General features: G+C 54.2%; 2 protein-coding genes across 2 annotated transcripts; both read right to left on the reverse strand.

Annotated features, from left to right (window-relative positions):
- Positions 1 to 1,049: 1,049 nt before the first annotated feature.
- DLL3 (delta like canonical Notch ligand 3) lies at positions 1,050 to 8,303 on the reverse strand. The gene is made up of 8 exons (XM_065899473.1): positions 8,235 to 8,303; positions 7,826 to 8,107; positions 6,913 to 6,970; positions 5,740 to 5,982; positions 4,595 to 4,812; positions 3,301 to 3,523; positions 1,427 to 2,006; positions 1,050 to 1,176 (listed from the first exon to the last, which is right to left on the reverse strand). Exons 1-8 carry the CDS (start codon positions 8,301 to 8,303, stop codon positions 1,050 to 1,052), a joined length of 1,800 nt encoding a protein of 599 aa, XP_065755545.1.
- A 5,215-nt stretch (positions 8,304 to 13,518) lies between these two features.
- Positions 13,519 to 20,640, reverse strand: TIMM50 (translocase of inner mitochondrial membrane 50). The gene is made up of 11 exons (XM_065898794.1): positions 20,429 to 20,640; positions 19,339 to 19,495; positions 18,778 to 18,809; positions 18,541 to 18,562; positions 17,028 to 17,086; positions 16,816 to 16,935; positions 16,308 to 16,412; positions 16,100 to 16,198; positions 14,963 to 15,119; positions 14,516 to 14,622; positions 13,519 to 13,728 (listed from the first exon to the last, which is right to left on the reverse strand). The coding sequence occupies exons 1-11, from the start codon at positions 20,534 to 20,536 to the stop codon at positions 13,627 to 13,629; spliced, it is 1,068 nt and encodes a 355-aa protein (XP_065754866.1). The 5' UTR covers positions 20,537 to 20,640; the 3' UTR covers positions 13,519 to 13,626.
- Positions 20,641 to 21,498: the final 858 nt, after the last annotated feature.

Here is a 21,498-nt window from a genome sequence, read left to right on the forward strand (position 1 = left end):
TACTCCACTCTCTGAGCCTCCCATTCCCCTGTAAAATAGTTACTTTCTGCTCTCACTGACTGGTTCTGTCCGTTTGCCTGCCACGTACAGTACTTATATCTAGCAACAAATGCTGATTTTTGATACAGAAAGGGACACCCCTTTGCCCACATATTCCATGTGGTTTGGACAGGCTGACCTTAATCCCTGTCACGCACTAGACAGACGGCCAAGCCTGGCCAATCAAAATAAGCCATACTGCCTGGCCCCTAGTTTGAGCAAGGCCATGTGACAAGCCAGGGCCAATGAAAGCCTGTCTACATATGAAGTCATCCTAGAGACAACTGGAGGAAAACACTGAGCCCCTGAATCCAGCCCTGCTAAAGCTACCACCTGCCACAGGATTTTCACTTTTATAAACTAATAAATTCTCTTGTTTATTTAAACTACTTTGAGTTGTTTCTGACCCCTGCAGTAGAGTCCTGACTATTATTCTTCTCGGGAGACAAAATCTCTCCCCTCAGCCCCAAAACCACATACAAAGCACTCAACTTGATAAGTCAAAGCTGATCAAACTAAGAGCCTTTATAGATGTCTCTGGAGAGATGGGGAGAGAAAAAGAGATAGGATATAAATAACCATTATGTACAACTTCCAATGGCAAAACCCCCCCTTCACCCCTTCCAGCTTGAACTCCAAAGTGTCTGAAGCAGAGAATACAAAAATATCCAGGTTCTGTCCCCAGGTGCTGATGGAGAAGGGGCAGCTCAGGCCTAGAAACAAAGTAGGAAACATTAGAAAGGTCTGACCCTCTACCTCCCCTCCCTCTCCCCAGTGAGTGGAAATCAGTGGAGAATCTCTGGCTGAGGCTCCCCACTGTGACCTCTTGAGGCCCAAAGGTCATCCAAAGAGAAGATGCCAAGTAGCTCAAAACGATAGCAAAAGGCATGCAAGATAGAACTAAATTAAGTCAAAACTGAAAAATGGGCAGAGGATCTTCCAGAGACACTACCCTCTTCATTTTACAGATAAAGGAGAGCTACAGGAAAAGCAGGAGCTGCCTCTGCCCATCATGCCCAACGTGCGCAGGGTGGGGAAAGGTGGGTAACTACCTCCCGAGCATAGATACAAGGAGCAGATATGACGTAAACCGAACGAGCGTCTCCATCTTCAGGGCGATTCCAATCTGAGGACGGGCTGCGGGAGGAAAAGAGTAAGATCCAGACACTTTAAATTCTCATATCTTGTTTTCCCACCCACCAAGGAAGGGAACCCAAAGTCAACCAGAGGAATTGTGAAACGACCCAACCAGAAAAAGGTTGGAGCTGGGATAAGAGAAAGGGACCAATCAAAGAAGGCCCATCAAGGAATCAGGCCAATTGCACTACGGAGATTGATGCAAGAAGCCGAGAGGGACAAGGCTTACGTCTGCGGCCAAGCCCCTCACCTCGGGCCATCCCCGGCACCTTCCCGCGTCCTCATGTTGTTGAGTGCATCAGGGAGCGCGTGGACCGATGGCTCCGGTGTCCCCGCCAGCAAGCGAGACCCAGTATCCCGGCCAGGGCCACGGCGTCGCACGTGGACCAGCAAGAGCGCAGAGCCGGCCAAGCCCGCGGCCACCAGCAGTCCCAAAGCCGGTGGCAAAAGGAAACGCTGCGGGTCCCCCGGCCTCAGACCCGGCGGGGCCACGGGCAACGCGCCTGCGCCGTCGGGGTGAACCGGGAACTCGCACCGCGCGCCCATGTAGCCGGGCGCGCAGGCGCAGACGAGACCGGAGAAATGCGCGTAGCAGCGCCCGCCGTGGGCGCAGGGGCGCGCGGCGCATGGGTCGGCGCGCTCGCGGCAGTCGCGGCCGCCGAAGCCCAGCGCGCAGGAGCAGCGGCGCGCGCCGCCGCCCTCCAGGCAGGTGCCGCCGTTGGCGCAGGCGCGGCTGGCGCAGTCATCCAGGTCGTGTTCGCAGCGTGGCCCCGCGAAGCCCGCGCGGCAGCGGCAGCGCAGGGCATGGCCCAGATCCAGGCAGAGCCCGCCTGTGGGGAAGAGGGCGTCAGGGGCGCGGCCCGATTGCGGGGAGTACCCCAGGCCCGCCGCTCGAAGCCCGCCCGCGATTTCTTCTCAGCTCGGTGATCCCCGCCCTCATTTTTTCTCTGGGCGCCCCTCTACCGTCTAACTCTAGGGCCAGCCTCTGGGAGTTTGCCTGTAAAACCGACCCGCCTCTTTTCCCCCTGGTGAAGTCTTGGATTAACTCGGCCTCACACCTCTTTGATTCTCTGGGTCTCTCTCTCTTTTTCTCTCGGCTTTAACCGTACTGAAATAGTTTCAACAGTTCTGGAACGACGGGTTTGAACCATCTGGCCTTTGCCCATGCCTTCTTCTCCCTTTTCCCTTCCTCCTTTTCTCTCATTCTTTTCACCTGTTCTCTTCTCGAGCTCATCCTCCAGGTCTGTGCTCAGGTGTCCCCTCCTCCAGAAAGCCATCCGATTCTTCCTCCATCCCAACCCTCCTCTGGCTCCATCTCAGGGTAACACCAGAATCCTCCCCATAACCCATGAAGCCCTACAGGATCTGTCCCAGTCACCTCCCTGACCTCATCTCTCACCAGCCTACCCTCACTCCCTCTGCTCCAACCACACTGGCTTCCCTGCGATGCTGAACACACCAGGCATATTCCTACCTCAGGGTCTTTGCACTTGTTCATCCCTCTGCCTGGAACATACTCTTCCCTCAGATCCCCACACGGCTGCCTCCCTACCTGCAGCATGGTCTTCCTTACCCACTCTAGCTAAAATGTCAACCTGCCACCCCATACACACTACTTCTCATCCCCCTTCTTTTTTTTTGTTTGTTTGTTTGTTTGTTTTATTTTTGGCGGCACCTCACGGCTTTTGGGATCTTAGCTCCCCGACCAGGGATTGAACCCATGCCCCCTGCAGTGGAACCACAGAGTCCTAACCACCAGGGGATTCCCTCTTCTTAGTTTTTATCACCACAAAACCTCCTATATTTACTTATTGATCTTTATTGTCTCTCTGCTCCATCAGCTCTGTGAGGGTGGGGATTTTCATCTCATTCCCTACTGTATCCCCGGAACAGGGCCTGGCACACAGTAGATGCTCAACAAATAGTTATGAGATAGGAATGTCACCTCGCCCATTTTACAGAAGAACAAACTGAGGCTGGGCAGAGGGGAGCCCAGCCGCAGACCGAGAGGAGGCAAAGTCAGGATCCCCACCCGGGACTGTGTGAGCCAAGCCCTGCTCTTGCCCATTGACCATGCAGGGACCCCCACTCCCCACCCTCACCGCTCTGTGCTCCCCACCTCACCATTCCGGCATGGCTGCAGGCTGCACCGGTCTACCCTCTTCTCACAATTGGAGCCTTGGAAACCGGGCGGGCAACGGCAGATGTAGGCAGAGTCAGGGTCCGCACCTCCCACACACAAGCCACCGTTGAAGCAAGGTCCATCCGCACATGTCACCCCGCTCACCTCACACCGCAACCCGTAGAACCCACGGGGACAGGTGCATTCAAAGGACCCCGGGGTCTCCTGGGCACAGGCAAGAGGCACAGGCAAGGTCAGCATCTCCTTAGAAATCCCATCCCTCTCCTTAGTCTTTTTTTTTTTTTTTTGGCTGCTCGGTGCGGCATGAGGGATCTTAGTTCCCTGACCAGAGATTGAACCCATGCCTCCTGCGGTGAAAGCACGGAGTCTTAACCACTGGACCGCCAGGGAAGTCCCCCCTTCCTCAGTCTTGACCACTGGGGGGCTGCTCCTGGTCTAGTCCCACCTCCTAGGGTGTAGGGGCCTCACCGAGGAAGTCCCTGAGGCCGAGACAAACTCTCTGTTCCACATTTCTGGGTCTGCACAACCAACCCCACAGAGGGGAGGCTCTGGAGGCCCGGAGAGATCCCGTTCCCACCTCTACACCTTTGCTGCCAAATGCTGCCTGCCCTGTTTGCCCTCCCCGATGCTGTCCTCATGGCCCAGGCCTAATTCCAGGTCTTAGCTCTGAGCCCACCTCCTCCATGGAGCCTTCCCTGGATCTCCCCTTCTCAGGCCCTCCCCCTAATTTGAACGCTGAGTGTTTCTCACTGTCCCGTGGTGGCAGTGTCCAGGTGGCCCACACCAGGCTCTGCTTCATCCCAGGCTCACTCCCACCACCACACCTTCGCTTCCCCCAGGCCACTTGTCCGGTCTAGCTTCTCCAGTCGCCTCCTGTCTGCCAAATGGGGCTTAAAGCCCCAGCCTGGGTCCATCTTCAGAAGCCTTCTCTGATGCCCGCCCTTCCCTAATCCTCAACCCACTCGGCCCCACCACCCCTACCTTGAGCTCTGACTTGTTCTCTACCCCATAGGCGGGGCAGTTTGTGGCCCGATAGGACCCCTCATCATTCCCACATCTACACCTTTAGGTGCCACCCACTGGGGCTGCTCTCCCCAACATGTCATCCTACTTCAAGGCCCCAGATGCAGGCTGGACACCTCCAGGAAGCCCTCCCTGATAGCTGTCCCAGCCGCCCCCCCCCCCAAGGCTGTTGTCTCATGGAGCCCCAGACAGGGGACTCCCTGGGAAAAGTATTACCCAGGATCAGGGGGTGGGGGTGTGTGTGATACTGACACTACAGCTGCCTCCGTTGGCACACGGATTCCCATCACAGGGCCCAGGCCCGGGTACGAGGCATCCAGTGGTAGCAGAGGATGGGCCCCTGGGGCTGAGGCAGCTGCTGGTGGAGACAGGGATTGTGCAGAGGGGCCCAGTCCAGCCCTCCAGGCATCGACATTCATCGGGCTGCTCACAGAAGCCGTGCTCTGGGCTGCAGCCTGCTCGACATGCCGCTATGGGGGAAGGAGAGGCAGAGGGAAGAGGAATATTGATGAAGGGAGGATAGGAAATCAGAGAAATTTCTGAGCACTTCCCGTGCATCACTTGTTTCATCTTTGTGACTGTCAACCCAATGGGCTAGATGGTATTGTGACTCCCAGTTTACAGACAGGGAAACTGAGGCCCTGAGAGGCAGGGTGATTTACCCAGCTAGGAAGTGGCACAGCTAGGATCTGAATCCAGACCAATGAGTTCCAGAGTCTGTGCTCTTGGAAGGAGAATGGAGTGGGGGTTCCCAGGTCTGAGCTTGGAGAGAGGAGAATGAAGGAAGAGGATTGAGGAGGGACCCTTGGCCTTTCAGGGGAAATGGGAGGGCCTTGGATTAGGGGAGGTCTGGGAGGATCTGGATAAGCCTGGGGGTCCTAGGGGCTTCAGTGGGGCTCAGACATTGGGATACCTAGGGTGGGTTGGGGGACCCCAAGCTTTAGAACGCAGTGGGGTCTAGAGTGTAATCACAGGGAGGGAGGATGGGGGAACCCCTGAGGGGGATGGGAGGAGCTTCCAAACCTCCTGAGTGGGGGTAGGGAGGGCCCCAGAATTAGAAGAGCTTTGGGGTCTGAGCATCTGGAAAGGGGTGTGAGTATGGATTAGGGGAGGAACTGGGGGTACAAGGATGGGAAATGGGTGTGCGGTTCTTATTTGGGGAGACAAGTGTGCTGGGAAGAGGGAAGGGGGCTGGAGTGCCCAGGCAGGGCTGGAGAGAAGTCTAGGGTCCTTAGCTTCCCAGAAAGTGGTAGCTGGATCATGGGAACAGGCTGAAGACCATGAGTGAAGCTGGCGAGGGGTTCTCGGGTCCCCAGTTCCCTGAAGAGGGTAACTAGGTTGTGAAAGGAGCCGGAGGGGCCGTGACGGGATGGGGTGGGGTTGAACGCAGGACTCACGCGGTGCCTCGCATTTGTCCTCAATCTGCGGGCAGGGGCGCAGTTCCGGGCCACACCGCGAGGGGGCGCCGCGCGAGCGGCAGAGGCGCGCGCACGCGGCCCCAACGGCCGGCGGCTCGCAGCGCGCGCGGTAGGAGAAGCGTAGCTCCCAGGCGCCTGCGCGCTGCACGTCCCGGGCCCACGGGCCCCCGGCCGCCAGGCGACGCCGGCCCGCCACGCGCGCCAGCAGGCTCCAAGCGGGCCCTGAGGTGAGAAGGGAGATGTGCTAGGCTGCGGCCCGCCTCGGTCTCGGGATGGAGACGGAGCGCGCAGGCTCGCACTCTCCCTTCCCATCTTAAGAAGCCAAAACACCCCTTTTGAGTCCTGAGAATGGCAGTTACTTAGCAAGGCTGCAAACTCCCCTAATGCGCCCTGGGATCTTCGATGACGCGAACCCTATGACCATCGTGATGATAAGAGTTCTCCCAGAGAAGCCGAAGTGCCCCTATATTTTGCCCCAGAATCTTTGTATATTAAAGTAGCTATGAGACCCCTAACACCCTGGGACATATGATATCCCTAATATGGCCAAGGGGCAATGACAGGTCTTTGAAGTGAGGTCAAAAACACCCCCCAAATTGTGCCTCAGGATTTTCCTATATCAAAATGGTGACAGAACCCCCCCTCTGGGCCTTATATAGCATCAAAGTCCCCCTCGAATTAAGGTTAAGATCATCCCATATCCCTCCCTGAAACCTCTCTGGTGAAACTGCAACGTCCCAAAGGGGTCCTGAGGCCCTCTGTATGGACAAGGTGACAGAGCTTTGCCTACAAGAACCAGAAAGTAACTCATATTGTACCCTGGGTTCTCAAAATCAGATGGTGACAGAGCAGGACTGTGAAACGCTGCTGCTTCGACTCCAAGATAGTAAGAGAGCTTCTTCCCGCCTCTCCCTGCCCCCACCCCGCTTTGCCTGGTATCAGGACATTTCTGTGTCGACATGCCAAGAGCCCTGGGGCTGTCAACACCCAGCACCACACTCCGGGAGCTGTGATGACATCATGGGTCCAGCAATCCCATGAATGCCCCACCCTACAGACAGCCCCATGTCACCCTCCTGGACCTCACATCGGGCCCCAACTCCCTGGATCTCCCACACTCTACACTGAAGTCCCAGAATTGAAGATACTCACCTCCAATCTGTTCTCCTAACTCCTCTCTCCAGGTTTCAATGATGAGAGAGAAGGTGCCCTGGTTGGGTGGAGGAAGGTGGAGAGCGAAGAATGAAGACAGTGGTCAGGGCAGGTAGGTACTCAATGAAGTCCAGATTTTAAGAGGTAAAGAGTGATGATCATTCCAGGGACCAGACAGGCAAGGGACAACTCCCAGAGGCTGGCCCAGGCAAGGAATGACTGTTTTGGCTTTCTTTATTGAGCACTTACTATGTGGTAAGCACTATACTCAAGATACCTGGTTGAATCTCTCAAAAGGGACCACTGTAATGTACCATGATGATCCCATTTTACAGATGAGGATACTGAGGCTGGAAGAGGGAAAGTCACTTGCCCAAAAGCATAAGCATCTAGAATTCAAAAACAATTCTGTTCACCTTTATGCTTTTGGGGTTGTGGGATGGGAAGTAGGATTTTGGAGGTGAAAAAGTCCTGGATACAGGCCCCAACTGGAAAGTCTGAGAAGAGATAAGGTGAGAGGATATTGGGAGTCCCCAAGACAGAGTGTGAAAGTCTCCCTAGGTGCAAGGAAATTTGGGGACAAAGATGAGGATACCAGTGTTTAAGGATCCCCAAGGAACAGGGGTAGGGTCCTGTGAATTGAGGATTTCTAGAAGGTGAGTTTGGGGTTCTGGGAATTCAGGGTTCCAGGCATGCAAGGCTGTGATCTGGGATTCCCTAGAGGGAAATTCGGAATCAGAAAATTTGGGTTTATGGGTAGGGTTTATGGGTCTGAGAATGTGAGATTCCAGATGATGGAGTTACCGGGAATTTGGGGTCCCCAGGGGGCAGGGTCTTGGAAGTTGGAGGGCAGATGGCAGTCGAGGTTTGGGTAAGGCCCCCAGCACGAGCGTGCCCCGGGGCTGGGTCTCACCGGCCAGGCGTCCCGGAAGGGCACGCGCATGAGGCCGTCTGGCAGCGGCAAGTCAGGCGCTGGCGCTCCGGGCTGCGCAGTGTAGACCGGTCCGCGCGCACTCAGCGCCGCGCCCAGGGTGCACGGAGACTCGGCGGCCTCCTCGGAGATCCCTGGCTTCAGGCAGACCCTGAAGAAGAGGCGGCAGGTGTCCCCGGCCTTGCAGGGGGACCGCGGGGCGCCCGGGCCTGGTCCCGGCCCGAAAGAGTGGATCTGCAGCTCGAAGACGCCGGCCGGCCGTGTCTGGGGCGGAAAGGGGTACAGGGTGAGGGGACTGCGGGGACCCAGACGTCTCATCCGCCCCGCGCCCCCTCCCCAAGACCTCCGGGTCGCACACCCTCCCATCCACCCTTTCCACTCGGGCTCCGACCTGGGGAAGGAAAAAGAGCACCAGGATCACCGTCGGGGAGAGGAGGTGGGTCATCTGCGGGGAGACCATGGCCTTCCGGAGGTCTTGGGAGCTGCAGCTGCTGGCTCCGGAGCCTTATATCTGAGAGGACAGCTCCGCCCCTTCGGGCAGCCGCCGGCTCCAGGGGACCCTAGGGGAGGAGGTCGCAGGGGAAGGAGAGCGTGCTGGAGCAGCCGTGAGACTGTGTCGTGGCCACAGTCAATGCAGTGAGTGTACATCTTATATGCGGTTGTGGGTATGATTTGTGTGGCTGAGGATAGGGTGGGGGGGGGGTTAAGCTTGTGTGTGAGGTTGGATATGATTTTAAAACTCTGTGTGTGGTGTGTGAGCCAGAGCTACTGGAGGGTGTACATGACTGTGATTGTGTGTCTAGGTCAGATTGTGTGGCTCCACATGTGCTTGAAATTGTATATTGTTAAGCCTCTTTGTGAGGTTGTAAATAATTCTAAGATTCTGTGTGTGTGTGTATACACGCACACACACACCTGCATGGGAGAATGGAGATGTACATGATTTCATGGTTGTGTGACTTTTGAGATTCTGTGGCTGTGTAGATGCTTCTCTGTTCAGGTGTACAAAAATGTGTTAGCTCCTGGACCACTGTGTGTAGTCATAGGAACCTGTGACTTTGTGGTCTGTGCAGGTGCCTCTAGGTGGCTGTGTGTGTTTGTGTGTGTGGTAAGGTCTGTGCAAGGTTGTGAATGGCTGAGGGTTTGTGTGTGAAGGAGGCTGGGTGTGGGAGGTCCATGAGTGTAGCCCTGTGTGGATACGATGAAGATCCAGTGTTCTTTGTGGACCCGTGTGTGTCTCTGTGTGTGTGTGTGCACGCGCGCATGCTCGAGTGTGTTTCCCCTCCCCAAAACAAAGCCACCCTCCCCAAACCCACATCACGGATGCACCAGACGCTAGGGCGAAGAGCCCCCGCCTCAGAGGGGGCTCCCAGCTGTATGTAAATGCTGCCATCTGCTGGGCGGCCGCGCCCCTCCCCCTTTGGGCCGCAGCTGGGCTGCCCGTTTGGCCTCCGGAAGGTGTGAGCAGCAAATGGGCAGGAAATTCGGTCCTCACAGATCAGGGGCCCACTCCCTCACTCCAGGATGAATGGGGGGCGGGGGGGCACCCGGCGCCCTCCAGAAGCTCCTTAGTATTCCAGGACCACCGCAAGGAAAGCCAGTTAGAGCAGATGTTCCAGCCCTCCGGTCCTAATCATTTACTCTGCCAGGTGCTGAGCAAAGCCCTTTAGATGGAGTAAACTTTTTTTTTTATCCAGAAGAAAAAAATGTAACACTTAGAAGCTAATAATTATAGGGGGAAATACAGGTTCAATTATATACGTACATATTTTTCTTTTGGAGAAGGTGCTCAATAAAGCACAGCCCAGTAGAGCCAGGCATACAGTAAGTGCTCAGTCATTTTTAGTGAATGAAAGAACTCAATCTAAACAGTTTTCTCATAATCCTGAGGATGGGAGTCATGGAAGGGTTTTGAACAGGGGAGGGCCATGGTCAACTGTGCAGAACATCCCAGGTTCCTTTGCACAGGTTTTTCTTCTACTTGATATATTCTTTCCACTTCCTTCTTTTTAAATTGTTACCAGACTTCACCTCCTATAGGAGGCCTTCCCTAACACCCCCCAAGGGGGTCAGGCACCTCTTCTGAGTTCCCACAGCCCCTGTGGACTCCTCTATCCCAGCCCCAACCACTCTGGCCTATGAGGTCTTTCTAAGCACAAATCTGACCATGTCCCTCTCCTACATAGACTCTTCCATGGCTCCCCAGTGCCTCCCAGCTTCTGAAATTCTAAGGTTGACATTTAAGGCCCTCCCTCCACATCCCCCTACTCAAACAGGTTCTGTGGCCCCAAAGCACAGAGCCAGACCTTGTGGACCCCAGTTAATGGGAGGCAAATTAGGGCCTGTACTGGGGTAGGTAAAGGAGTGAGCCTCCCATTATAGGAACTATTCAAATGAGATCTGGACAGTTATTAGAAGCTGTGGGAGAAGGCAAATTCCTGCCGTGGATAATAACTGGGGAGGTAACAGTTTCCACGTCTGAGATATCTCAAAATTTTTAAAGATTGTAAAAATAGCTAGCCTTTATTGAGGGTTTCTGCCAGGCATGATAGTGTTTCATGTGAATTCTCTCAAGTCTGTATGTGTACTTTAAGGGATTTCCAAGCATCTTTTTGGCTATCTAGGACTTTTCCTTATGTGCCCACCTTAGAGCCCACAGAAGGCTATGCTGAGGTGACATCTGCAAAGACCTGAAGGAGGGGAGGGAGTGAGCTATATGGATCCTGGGGAAAAAACATTCCTAGCAGAGGGCATAGAAAGTGCAAAGGCCCTGGGGTGACCATGCCCGGCACACCCAGATATCCCCATGGTTTGTCTCATTTCATTCTGGTCTCTGCTCAAATACACCCTCCCAAGAGGCCTTCTCTGACTGTCCCATTCAATCTAAAACAGCACTCCTGTTCCCAAACCACTCTATCTCCTTACCATGCTTTCCTGTATGCATTTATTTATTTATTTATTTATTTATTTTTAAAGTAAGGTTTTATTTATTTATTTTGGCTGCACTGGGTCTTTGTTGCTGTGCGGGCTTTCTCTAGTTGCAGCGAGCGGGGTTTATTCTTCGTTGCAGTGCGTGGGCTTCTCATTGTGGTGGCTTCTCTTGTTGCGAAGCATGGGCTCTAGGCACGTGAGCTTCAGTAGTTGTGGCTCGCGGGCTCTAGAGCACAGGCTCAGTAGTTGTGGTGCACAGGCTTAGCTGCTCCGCAGTATGTGGGATCTTCCCGGACCAGGGCTTGAACCCATGTCCCCTGCATTGGCAGGCGGATTTTTAACCACTGCGCCACCACGGAAGTCCTGTATGCATTTATTTTACCCCAAGAAATATCTGACCACTTTCTGTCTCCTCCATGAAAACATCAGCTCCTTTTTTTCTAGAGCTTTTTCTCTAGTTTGTTCACCAGTACACCCTTGTGCCTAAAATGAGGCCTGGCAGTCAGTACTTAGGAAATATTTGTTGAGTAAGCAAATGAGAGGTACTATTATTAACCTCTTATGAATGAGTAAACTGAGATGCTTGAGACCTTGCCCAGGGTCACAGGGCTTGCAAGTGGCGTGCAACCTGGGAATTCAGCCCCTGCTGGGATATGCCTCAACACTGGCCCAATCCTGCCCACTGGATGACGCCCTAATGCAGCCCTAGCACCGAGCATTTGATATAAACATCCTACACCATGTCACGTAAGCAGCGTCTCAGAGGCCACCTGGCACAAGTCAAGCCTTCTCCTCCCATCCAGCTTTAAGCAGGTGTGACCTGACAGCACCATCCCTGAACCAGCATCAATGTCGGGGAGAGGCCTTAGAGGAGCCCACTGGACACTGAAACATGTGCCACCCAGAGTGCTAACCTTAACCCCCAGGGCCACAGGCCAATGGACAAGCGTACTTCCTCCTTTCATGCCCCATGGATGGACAGATCTGAGTCACATTTCAAAAGCTTCTCAGAAGGTCCCATGGGTCACCCCCGGTGGTCGGCGAGCACTCACTTGCAGTGGCTCCCTCCGTCCACAAACCCTCTCCCCAGGATCATGTTCCCCAAATACCTTGCTTTCAGTTAGGAGTTTCCAACACTCAAAGCCACCTGCAAAGGAAACACAGGCCCTCCCTCAATCCTGCAGATGCTCTCAAGCTAGGGAATCCTGAGGATATCGAGGAAACTCTCTCCTGGATTATAAATGGTACACCTCAGGGTGGGGGTGGAGGGCTGCAAATGTTACTTATTTGTAGACATCTGTGAGCCTTGCTTAAAAATCCAGAGTTCAAGTTCAATCTGGCCCACACAGTTTCAAATACATTTTAATTCTTTTCACAAATACCAGGGAAGGGTTTTTTAAAGTATCTAACTGGTACAAGCACTAAATGCTGGCTAGAGCAGGAGAGGCTGAGACAGCCAGGGGGCAGGCGACTGCCAAAATGGTACAGGATATTTCAGTCTGGGAAGAACCAACATGGCCTGGTAACAATAAGCCCCACTGAATATACATGCAGCCTGAGCATGAGCTGTCCCATTTACTCCTTGCAGCCACTCTATTACAATGGGTATTATCATCGCCCCCATTTTAGAGATGAGGAAAGGGAGGCAGAAAGGTGCTCCCAAGGTGCATACAGCTACCATCTGAGTGCCTACCTGGGGGACCTCACTCAGCCTTCAAGCCTAGCCTATGAGGTAGGTACTATTATTTCACAGACGTGGAAACTGAGGCACCGAGAGGGGAAGTAACTTGCTCATTTGCTTGTGATCACACAAGTCAGGACGTGGCATAGAGCTTGGATCCGAACTTGGATTTGGGTTTATGAAAGTCTGGAGGGACTTCTCTGGCGGTCCAGTGGTTAAGACTCCGCGTTTCCACTGCAGCAGGCTTTGATCCCTGGTCAGGGAACTAAGATCCCATACGCTGTGCTGCTGCGCGGCCAATAAAAACCAGTCTGGAACTCAACGCTCTTAAATAATACCCAAACGTGCTGTCCATTGCAGGAGCCAGTAGTCACATGCGGCTATTTAATTAAAATGAAACAAAATTAAAAATCTCATCCCTCAGTTACCCTTGCCACATCTCAAGTACTCAATGGCCCCATGAGGCCACTGGCTGCTCTACTGGACAGTGGAGATACATGACACGGGGTACACACCGCGGAAAACTCCACTGCAGAGTGCTGCTACAGTCTGTTTTGGTTAGGAGCCAACATTTTTAAATTGGGAGATTTAATATAACCACCCTTTTCCTGGCTTCTACTGAAAAAGCAGATCAAGCAACTCTAGGCCCACCTTCCCACAGGGCCATGGCTGGCAGAGCTGAGCAGCAGCTGCCCTCGTGAGATGGGGTGGGGCAGCCTCTGGTCCACCGAAGCCCCATGCGCCCACACTTCACACATTTACACAGCAGCCTGGCGGCTACCTGTATTTCAACCCACAGTGCCGTCCTCTCTTTTCCATAGGGAATCTGGGGCCAAAGAGGGAGATGCACTTTCACAGACCACGTGGCACATGGGAAGACACGGCCAGGGCAGGGCCCTGTACACAGGTTTTCGGATTCCCAGGCCAGAGTTAAAAACCAACCATCACCCACCAGAGTGCCCTTGCTGCTCGGCAGCTGATCAGCCACTGTGGAACGACCCCCCAAAGAGTCCCACACTGCACCCTGATGCCCCCATCTGGAGACTCTCCGGACACAGCAGTGTGGCGTCTGGGATGAACTTTATTGGACATGTGGTTGGCCAAGCCGTGGTCTGGGAGCACTGGGCCTGGGGCCCAGAACCCAGGCACTGAGTTTGAGGAGGCCCAGAGGTCAGGGCTGTTTGGAGCGAGGCCACAAGCGGCTGGTAAGGGAGCCAAAGAAGAGGTTCTGCTTGCTGGATTTGGAGAGCTCAGCCAGGCGCTGCTGCTCCTCCTGGAGTTGGGGGCAGACAGAGTGGGAGAGTCAGCCCAAGGGCCACCTTCCTTAAACCTTTGCCCAGCCCAGACACAGGATGCACCCAGAACCTAAGGACCCAGTTCAGACACTGGCAAAAGCCAGCTTTGAGCCACAGAAGCCCAGACTCAAATCCCAGGGGGCCTGTCCCCTGAACCCTGGGAACCTAACCCAGGCCCTACACTGGACTACAACATGTTACTCCCTAAGCCCCCAGTGCCCAGTCTTGAGCCCTAAGACCCCTGTCTGGATGCTGAGGGACCCCAGGCCCAAATCTCCAGGGATTGCTCCTTTGGGTACTCAGGAGCTCTAGCCAGGAACACAACCCCAAACTCAATCAACCTCAGCCTAGACTCCTCGGAATCTCTTTCTCAGACTCAATTCATATTCTTATCCCCACTTACAAATTAGAGGATCACAGGTCATCAGAACTCCTTGCCCAAACCCTTGGGCCAAGTGTCCAAGGATCCCTCTTCCCAGACCTGATCCAAACCCCCACCCCACAAAATACCAGGACCCCCAGACCATCAAGGCCTCTGGACCTATCTCAAATGCTTGGCGTTTCCTGCCTCCTGTGCTCAGCGCAGGCTGCAGAATCAATTCGCCCCTCATTAAAGGCCCCCCGGGACGGGTGGTGTGAAAGAGAAGGCAGTTGCTCAAGGTCACACAGCGGGAGTGGAGACAAGCTGCTCCAGGGCTCCGCCTTCAAGAGCCTGGGGAACTGACGGTGACACCCCCCACCCACGCTGGGAAGCTGAGGACTCACCTGCTCCAGCCGGCTTTGCCGCTGCTTGAAAGCCTCCAGTGGGTCTTCCTCCAGGGCATAGTGCTCCAGCACAGTTCGGACATCCTCCACACCATTCAGAGCAATGGCTGTGGGGATAGCAGGTGGGGGTCAGCCAGCTGACGGTCAGAGGGAGGCAGGGCCCGCAAGGGTAAAGGTCAGACCGGGGTGGGGTCAGAGCTATGTGGAACATTTCTCAGCATTCTAAAAGGGATTCCCCTGAATATTCCCAGGCACCCCCTAAACGTTCCAGAAAAGCATCCCAAACATTCTAAGAAGCTTCTAAAAACTGCAAGATGCTCATGGATCTCCCGCATCGCAAGTCCCTGGTTTCATGTAAAAAACAAGCCAGAATCAAGCATCTTATCATTCCTCTTGAATGTCAAGGGCTCCAGGGTCAGAGGCCAGGAGGTCAGGGGTCAGCCTCACTCTTCAGGAAGGCAGATAGGTCCAATAAGACCCGGTCATCGGAGTTGCCATTCCAGGGCCGCAGGGCGACACCGTTGTAGGGCTGTAGGCGGAAGGCTTCCTTCTTGCAGTCCACGACTACTACTCGGGCTGGGTCCCGATTCAGACACGAAATGTCCTGGAAGTGGGTGACAGGTCAGGTCAAGGCCCGTGCTCCTTCCCTTCCCACCAGGAACCCACAGAGGGAGAGAGAGGCGGACAGAATACACATGCACTTGGTATCACACACTGGGATCATCACGACACGGCCTCCCGAAGACCAGGCTGGGATGAAGACATCAAACCTAGCAGGGAGCAGAGGAGCTAGTCACACAGATTCCTAGACCCAGGGCCTGGTGTTCAGGCAGGCTGATTTGGAGGTTCCCTGGGGAGGGAGGTGGGCACTTGTATATTTAACCACTGCCCCAGGTGATTGTGACAAGCTGCACGTTTGTAAACTTCTCACAGATAGAGGTGCTGACTGATCCACAGCAACACACAGGGAGTCACACAAAGACAGGTACCCAGACAGACCCTTCAAGACCCTCAATCACAGCCCATGTCCTTCTGAACCTTGAAAAACTACACAGACCCCCAGACCCACCAAGACACAGTGAGAAACCCAACAGACACCAAGACCCATGGATACCTGGACAAAGACCCACAAAGAAGCCCATTCACATCCCCACAGACTCCTGGACCCCTGGATATACCACTGGTCACAGTAACAGACCCCAAGTCAAATTCCAACACAGTCTCATTTAAACTATTATAATTACATAGTCCCAGAGACACTCAGCTCCAGATACAGAGACAAAAATCCACTTCCAAATGTCATGTCCCTACCCCTTACTCCCAACTGTTTTCTTTGGAGAGACCCCATTTTCCCCTGCTCCCACTCCCAGATTCCGGGACAGAGAAAAGGGCGTAGAGGCCCAGCCCAGGCTGGCGGCAGGCTAGTGTCCTACCAGAATCAGACCTGGGGCAGAACCGGAAGCAGCCAGTTGCTTCTCAACCAGAAACAGGTTGAGGCTGGGGTCAGAGCTAGGTCCTCTTTCCTTTGGGAAGTGCCAGCCCTCCCCCAAATCCCAGAGCCCCACCATGGCCCCCACATGGCACCTTAACGTGGTGCCCATCCATGTATCTCGTGGCGTCCCGGAACAGGCGGTAGGAGATGAAGCCGTGGGGGTCCACGCTGTCGATGAGTGGAAAGGCAGTCTGGGGGGTGGGGTCAGGGGGAGAACAAGGTCAGGCTGAGCCTTGGCCCTGCAGCTCTCCCTCACCTCCTGCCACATCGACCATCCCGCCCCTGCCCCGGGGGCCTCACCATGCCAGTCTCTGATGTAAAGATGACGATTTCATACAAAGGGGCGAGCTGTTGGAATAAGGTCTCGATGCCTGGACGCTTCTTAAACCTCCAGCCAGTGGCCAGCTGGAAAGGCAGTGAGAACAGTGAAACACTGAGACCCGGAGGTCCCTGTAGCCCCAAGAGGACAAAGACCCAGTCTCGGGGGATTCCTGGAACCAGAATGCCCTCTCCATCTCTGTGGCTCTCGGACGGGTTCAGGAGTACATGGCTGTGACTGAGGGTCTAGGAGTATGGAGGATGTGACTCCCCTATGGCACTTACTGTGTGCCAAGGCACACTTACAACCACCTCCAGGCTGCGGAGTTGCACAGTTGAGGGAAGCAAGGCAATGAGGGGTGACACCTCTTCCCCTGGATCACAGAGTGGAACTGGGGCCTCCAGAGTCTATGCTCTTAACCACATCATCACAAGCCGGCCACCCAGCCCTATCTGGTGTCCCTAACCCGCTGCCTTCCCCAGGACACACCGACCACTCAGGATGCAAGAGGACGCCAGTGAGCTCCAAGACCAGTGTGTATGGTGGTTGGTAGTACGGCTCCCGCAGAGGGTCTGGGAGAAGGCAGGGGCTGGTGGGCTCGATGATCATCTGTGAAAGAGAGATGTAATGGGGGCACTCAGACAAGGAGGCAGGAGGCTGGGGGTGAAGGGATAGGGACTGGGCCCAGGGCTCCTGCTCACCTGTCTATAATCTTTGAAATATTTGTATGTCCGGCGCAACTGCTGTACCAGAATTGGATCTAGAAGAACACCAGGGCACAAAGGGATTCCAAGATAAGCCACTGCTCAACCTCCTGGACAAACCAGGGGTTTATTTATCTACCAGATACAAACAGGTCTACATACCCACCTGGTTTGAAACAGCTCACTTCCGAGTACAAAGATAAAAAGCAATGACATATCTAACTGCCAGGTAGGAACAAACGTTTTTATTCACCTGTCAAGTTTTAATCTGAATACTTATATCCACACACCACCCCAGGTATAAAACAGAATGCTTACACTTAAATCCCACATACATATAAATAAATCTGCTGACATTATGCCAGTATATTTAGTCCATTTTGAACCTCTAGGTTTCCAGATGTGCCCACTTTAATCAAGTATGTGAAATCTAGTTAAGCCACGATAAACATACACACGTCTGTACACTTTAAACTAGTGGTTCTCAACTAGAAGCAGTTTTGTTCCTCGCTTCCCAGAAAATTTTGCGATGTCTGGAGACATTTTTGACCGTCACAGTACTGGCATCTAGTGGATAGAGGCCCAGGATGCTGCTAAACATCCTACAATGCATAGGACACTCCCCTACAACAAAGAATTATATGATCTATAGTATCAGAATGGCTGAGGTTGACAAATCTTGGATAAATGAATACACCATATCCAGTTTAAAACAGAAATCTTACATGACTACCTCCTTCAATACAATATTTTTAGTGCAGTTAAACTGTCTGTGGGCCTGCCTTTTTGAAACCAAAATATCGAAACACCACTTAAGCTAATAAACACACACACTTTAAAACTACAAGTTTACCTGCCCAACATAAATCAGTATACTGCCTTCTTTAAACCAGTATGATTCTACATCTGCCCAGTTAAAACAGCATACTTACCTACCTGCCTAGTTTAAAACAATCAATGTACTAACATGCCAGTTTGCAAACATCCCTACCACAAGTGGCTTTCTGGACCTACCAATTTTATATTTCTCTTGGGAGGGACCAGGTGTGATAGAATTAACAACTACTCTCTATTATCCAACTTGTCAGAAGCTCCCTAAGAGCTGGTTAATCATAAGGGAGAGGAAGGAAGGAGGCATTGTTTCGGAAATGAGGAGTTGGATGGGGTAGGGACCTGGTGGGAAAAAAAGAAGCTGTCATAAAGAAGGGGGTGAGGGGCTGCAGATGCTCAGATCTAAGGCACAGGAAGTCATGTGTCTGGCGATAGAAAGCCCAGTTCTCCCCAAGCACTCCCACCCACCTAGGATTCCCCTCCCCCATCTATCTGTCCCTGACCATCTGCTCTTGGGCTGAGGGGCCAGGGAAGGGGACTGGAGTTTTGTATGCCCCTCCCCCCAAGCCATCCAGCTGCTGACTCCCCTACCTCCCAATGGAGGGGTGGGGGAGCACCAAATGGGGAGGGCACAGTAGAGAGGGTCAGGGGACCCCAGAATCTGCGCTTGTTCACTCACCGTTGTCGAATTCATCGGGAATCTGGGAGGTAGAGAGAAAAATGGAGGGTTTGGGATGGCAGAGGCAGAACCCCATCACACCCAGAAAAGGAATCTCCAGGGCCCTGGGAAGAGTAGGCAAAGGTCCCTGGGAGGGAGAGATTCACCCCAGACCAGAAATGAGCCTGAACAGGCCAAGTGGGAGGAGACCCACAGGATGTGACCCCTGGTAAGGCTCTAGGTCTCTCTCCAGCTCACCTTGGCACCATTTTCATCCACAGAGTTGTTTCCTGTAAGGCAGATAGTGGTGAATGAGAGGACTGAGGATCCAGTCTCCTGGGTTTTACGGAAGGAAAAGGGCAGGGGGCCTAGCCTCCTGGGTCTGAGGGAAGCGGGCTAGAGCATCATGGCCTCCTGAGAGAGAGGAGGGGGCTGGTAGCCAGGATACCTGGGCCTCTGAGACAAGAAGGGCTGGGGCAGAGTCTCCTGGGTCTCTGAGGAATGAAGGCACTAGGGGGAAGGTTGGAGTTTTGGGTGCTGAGGGAAGAGGTAGCTTATGGGGGTGGGCCCAGCCTATCCTTCCTTCTCTTCCAATGGACTCCCCATAGCTCAGTGCAGGAACCAAATAGAAAGAGTAGAACGTTGAGTAGAGAGGCAGTAGGGAGACTTCCCTCATTTCCAAATTCTAGTTGGCTGCCCTATTGAGGGAGGAGCCAGGGAATGAAGACAGGTGAAGCTCTTAGGGGAAAGAGGGGGAAGTTCCCAAGCAGAATAGTGGGCCAAGAGAACAAAACTGGTGGGCAAGGATATGTTCCTCACCAAAAATATAGATGACGCTCACGGTCCCACCAGCCCCGAGCAGCCCAGCAAGCCAGAGTGCGACTTTTTTGGCATAGCTGGGACCCTCCGAGTTCCTCTGCTGCTGTGGCCCCTGGGTCTGGGCCTTAGTGCCTGCTCGGCTCCCAATCTCTGTAGCCTGCAACTGAAAGGGGGTAGGTTGGCCAAGAGAGGAGAGAAAGAAGGTCAGGGTGGTTTGGGCACCCTGGTCTGAGAAGAATCGAGGTTGGGAGCCAGGAAGCAACCACCCACATGGCCTCCAGGTGTTGTGTGCCTGGAGGGGCAGGCAGGAGACTGGGTCTCTCAGAAGGGTCAAGAACTAAACTGTCTGGCGCCAGGATCCCAGGGGTTCAAGAGTTGACAAGCTCTGGTGCCCGGGATCCCAAAAGCAAAAGATTGGAGGGCCTGGAGCCGGAAAAAGCTGGGCAGGGAGATAAGATGAGGGAGCCTAGCTGAACACTGGGATTCCTGGAGCAAGACAATGAAGGACACTCAAGGGGATAGGACGGAGAGTTAAGTCCTCCGGACGCCTGGGGCTCACAGTAGTGGGGTATGGACGGGGAGAGAATGGGAGCGGGGCCGGAGGGGCAATCGCTTGCTGGGGCTTAGGGCACGGAAGTAATGGACCCGGAGATCAGAATGACTGGGTCTCTGTCAAGATGGAGGCAGGTCAAATCAGAAGCCCGAACATCTACCTCACCACCACCACTACCACCACCGCGGGGGAAATACCCGCAAGGCCAGGCTGGGACTCCAGCGTCCCCGGATCCTCCCCTTCAAGTATTACCTGAACAGTCACTGAGATGGGGGAACAGATGACTCCCCTCCCCCGGCGCCCACGTGCGGTCGAGGAGGTGGGGTCCAGAGGACGCACTTGAGCCCCCAAGCATCTAGCCCGGGACGCAAGCGCTGCCTACCCCGGGAAGCGGGGAAGAGACCCAAAATGCTGGCGGTGTTCCATTCAGCACCCTGAGGTGCTGCGTCCCAGAACCTCCGGGCGGCGGAGGTCCGCCTGGAACTCCAGGAAGGAACCCCAGCACCCGGAGGCCACCCCCACCCCCACCCCGCTCACCTGGTCCGGGGCCCGAGGGGGCGGCGTCGCGAGCCTCGCGCACAGCCCCCGCGCGCCTTGCCGGAGCCCGCTCCGCAACCGCAGAAACGGCCCCGCTGAGGCCGCCATCTTGCGCTGACGCCACGCTACCCCGCCCCCTCTCTCTCTCCCCGCCCCGGGCCGGGGCCGCGGCCAATGGGTGGTCAGGAGAGGGGCGGGTGGACGGAAGCCCGAGAGAGACAAAGGGCTGCGGGCGCACTGCCGCGAGCACTCCAACTAGGACTGGGAGACAGACGGCACCACGCCCCCCTCGCGCCGGACTGCGTTCCACCGCCCACGCCCCAGGTAGGCGCCGGACACCCATTGCTCCGAGATGAAGCGGAAGCCCTAACGGAGGGAACCTGTGGCTGCGTGATTTGTCTTAAAACCTGAAAGCCACCTTCACACACGTTCTTACTCACGTGCGGCCCAGAGGCCTCATCCGTCTTCCTTCCCATTCTCCGAACCCTTTCTTGCCCCTCCTCCCGTGAGCTTCTTAAAATGGGTCTGGAAAACCAGCCAGTTTCATGGAGGTTCAGCCAAAAGAACAGCTGCCCGTATCTGGCGGACTCGGGGTATTAAGAGGAAATCCATGAATTAGAGGCTACAGGAACCACGATGAATCTTCCTCAAATTATTTTGAGAGGAAAACAAGTCTGATACTGTTTATGTAAACTTTAAAAACATGTAAATCACCACACATTTAGGAACATTTACTAATGTAGTAAATGTACAAAGTCAGGAAAAGACAGGATTCAGGGTGCGGTTACTTCTGGAGGGGAATGGACTGGGTGTGCTGCTCGAGTGGGTCCTTACTATCCGGTACACATATGGTTCCTATGCTGGGTGGTGGGGACATGGGTGCTCCTGACATACCTTTTTAAACATCTGAACTATTTCATAATACAGTTTATATTACATTTGTAAAGAGACATGTGAATATCAAATGAGGAAAGTGAAGGAAGGTCAAGTACTAAGCCCACTCTCCACACTGCTCCCCATCCCCACGCCCTTACACAAGCTACAGCAGTTCTGGTGTCACTGCTATGTGG

This window comes from Phocoena phocoena, chromosome 20, assembly GCF_963924675.1.
Source record: "Phocoena phocoena chromosome 20, mPhoPho1.1, whole genome shotgun sequence".
Lineage (NCBI taxonomy): Eukaryota > Metazoa > Chordata > Mammalia > Artiodactyla > Phocoenidae > Phocoena > Phocoena phocoena.

Coding starts and splice junctions, on each gene's coding strand:
- DLL3 (XM_065899473.1), bottom strand. CDS start 8,303: ATGGTCTCCCCGCAGATGACCCACCTCCTCTCCCCGACGGTGATCCTG. Junction 5,983..6,912: donor GTTAGGAGAACAGATTGGAG/GTGAGTATCTTC, acceptor TTCTCACCTCAG/GGCCCGCTTGGAGCCTGCTG. Junction 1,177..1,426: donor GGTGCCGGGGATGGCCCGAG/GTGAGGGGCTTG, acceptor TTCCTCCCGCAG/CCCGTCCTCAGATTGGAATC.
- TIMM50 (XM_065898794.1), bottom strand. CDS start 20,536: ATGGCGGCCTCAGCGGGGCCGTTTCTGCGGTTGCGGAGCGGGCTCCGG. Junction 15,120..16,099: donor TGGATGGGCACCACGTTAAG/GTGCCATGTGGG, acceptor ACCCACTTCCAG/GACATTTCGTGTCTGAATCG. Junction 14,623..14,962: donor CCTATCTGCCTTCCTGAAGA/GTGAGGCTGACC, acceptor CTATCCCCACAG/CCATTGCTCTGAATGGTGTG.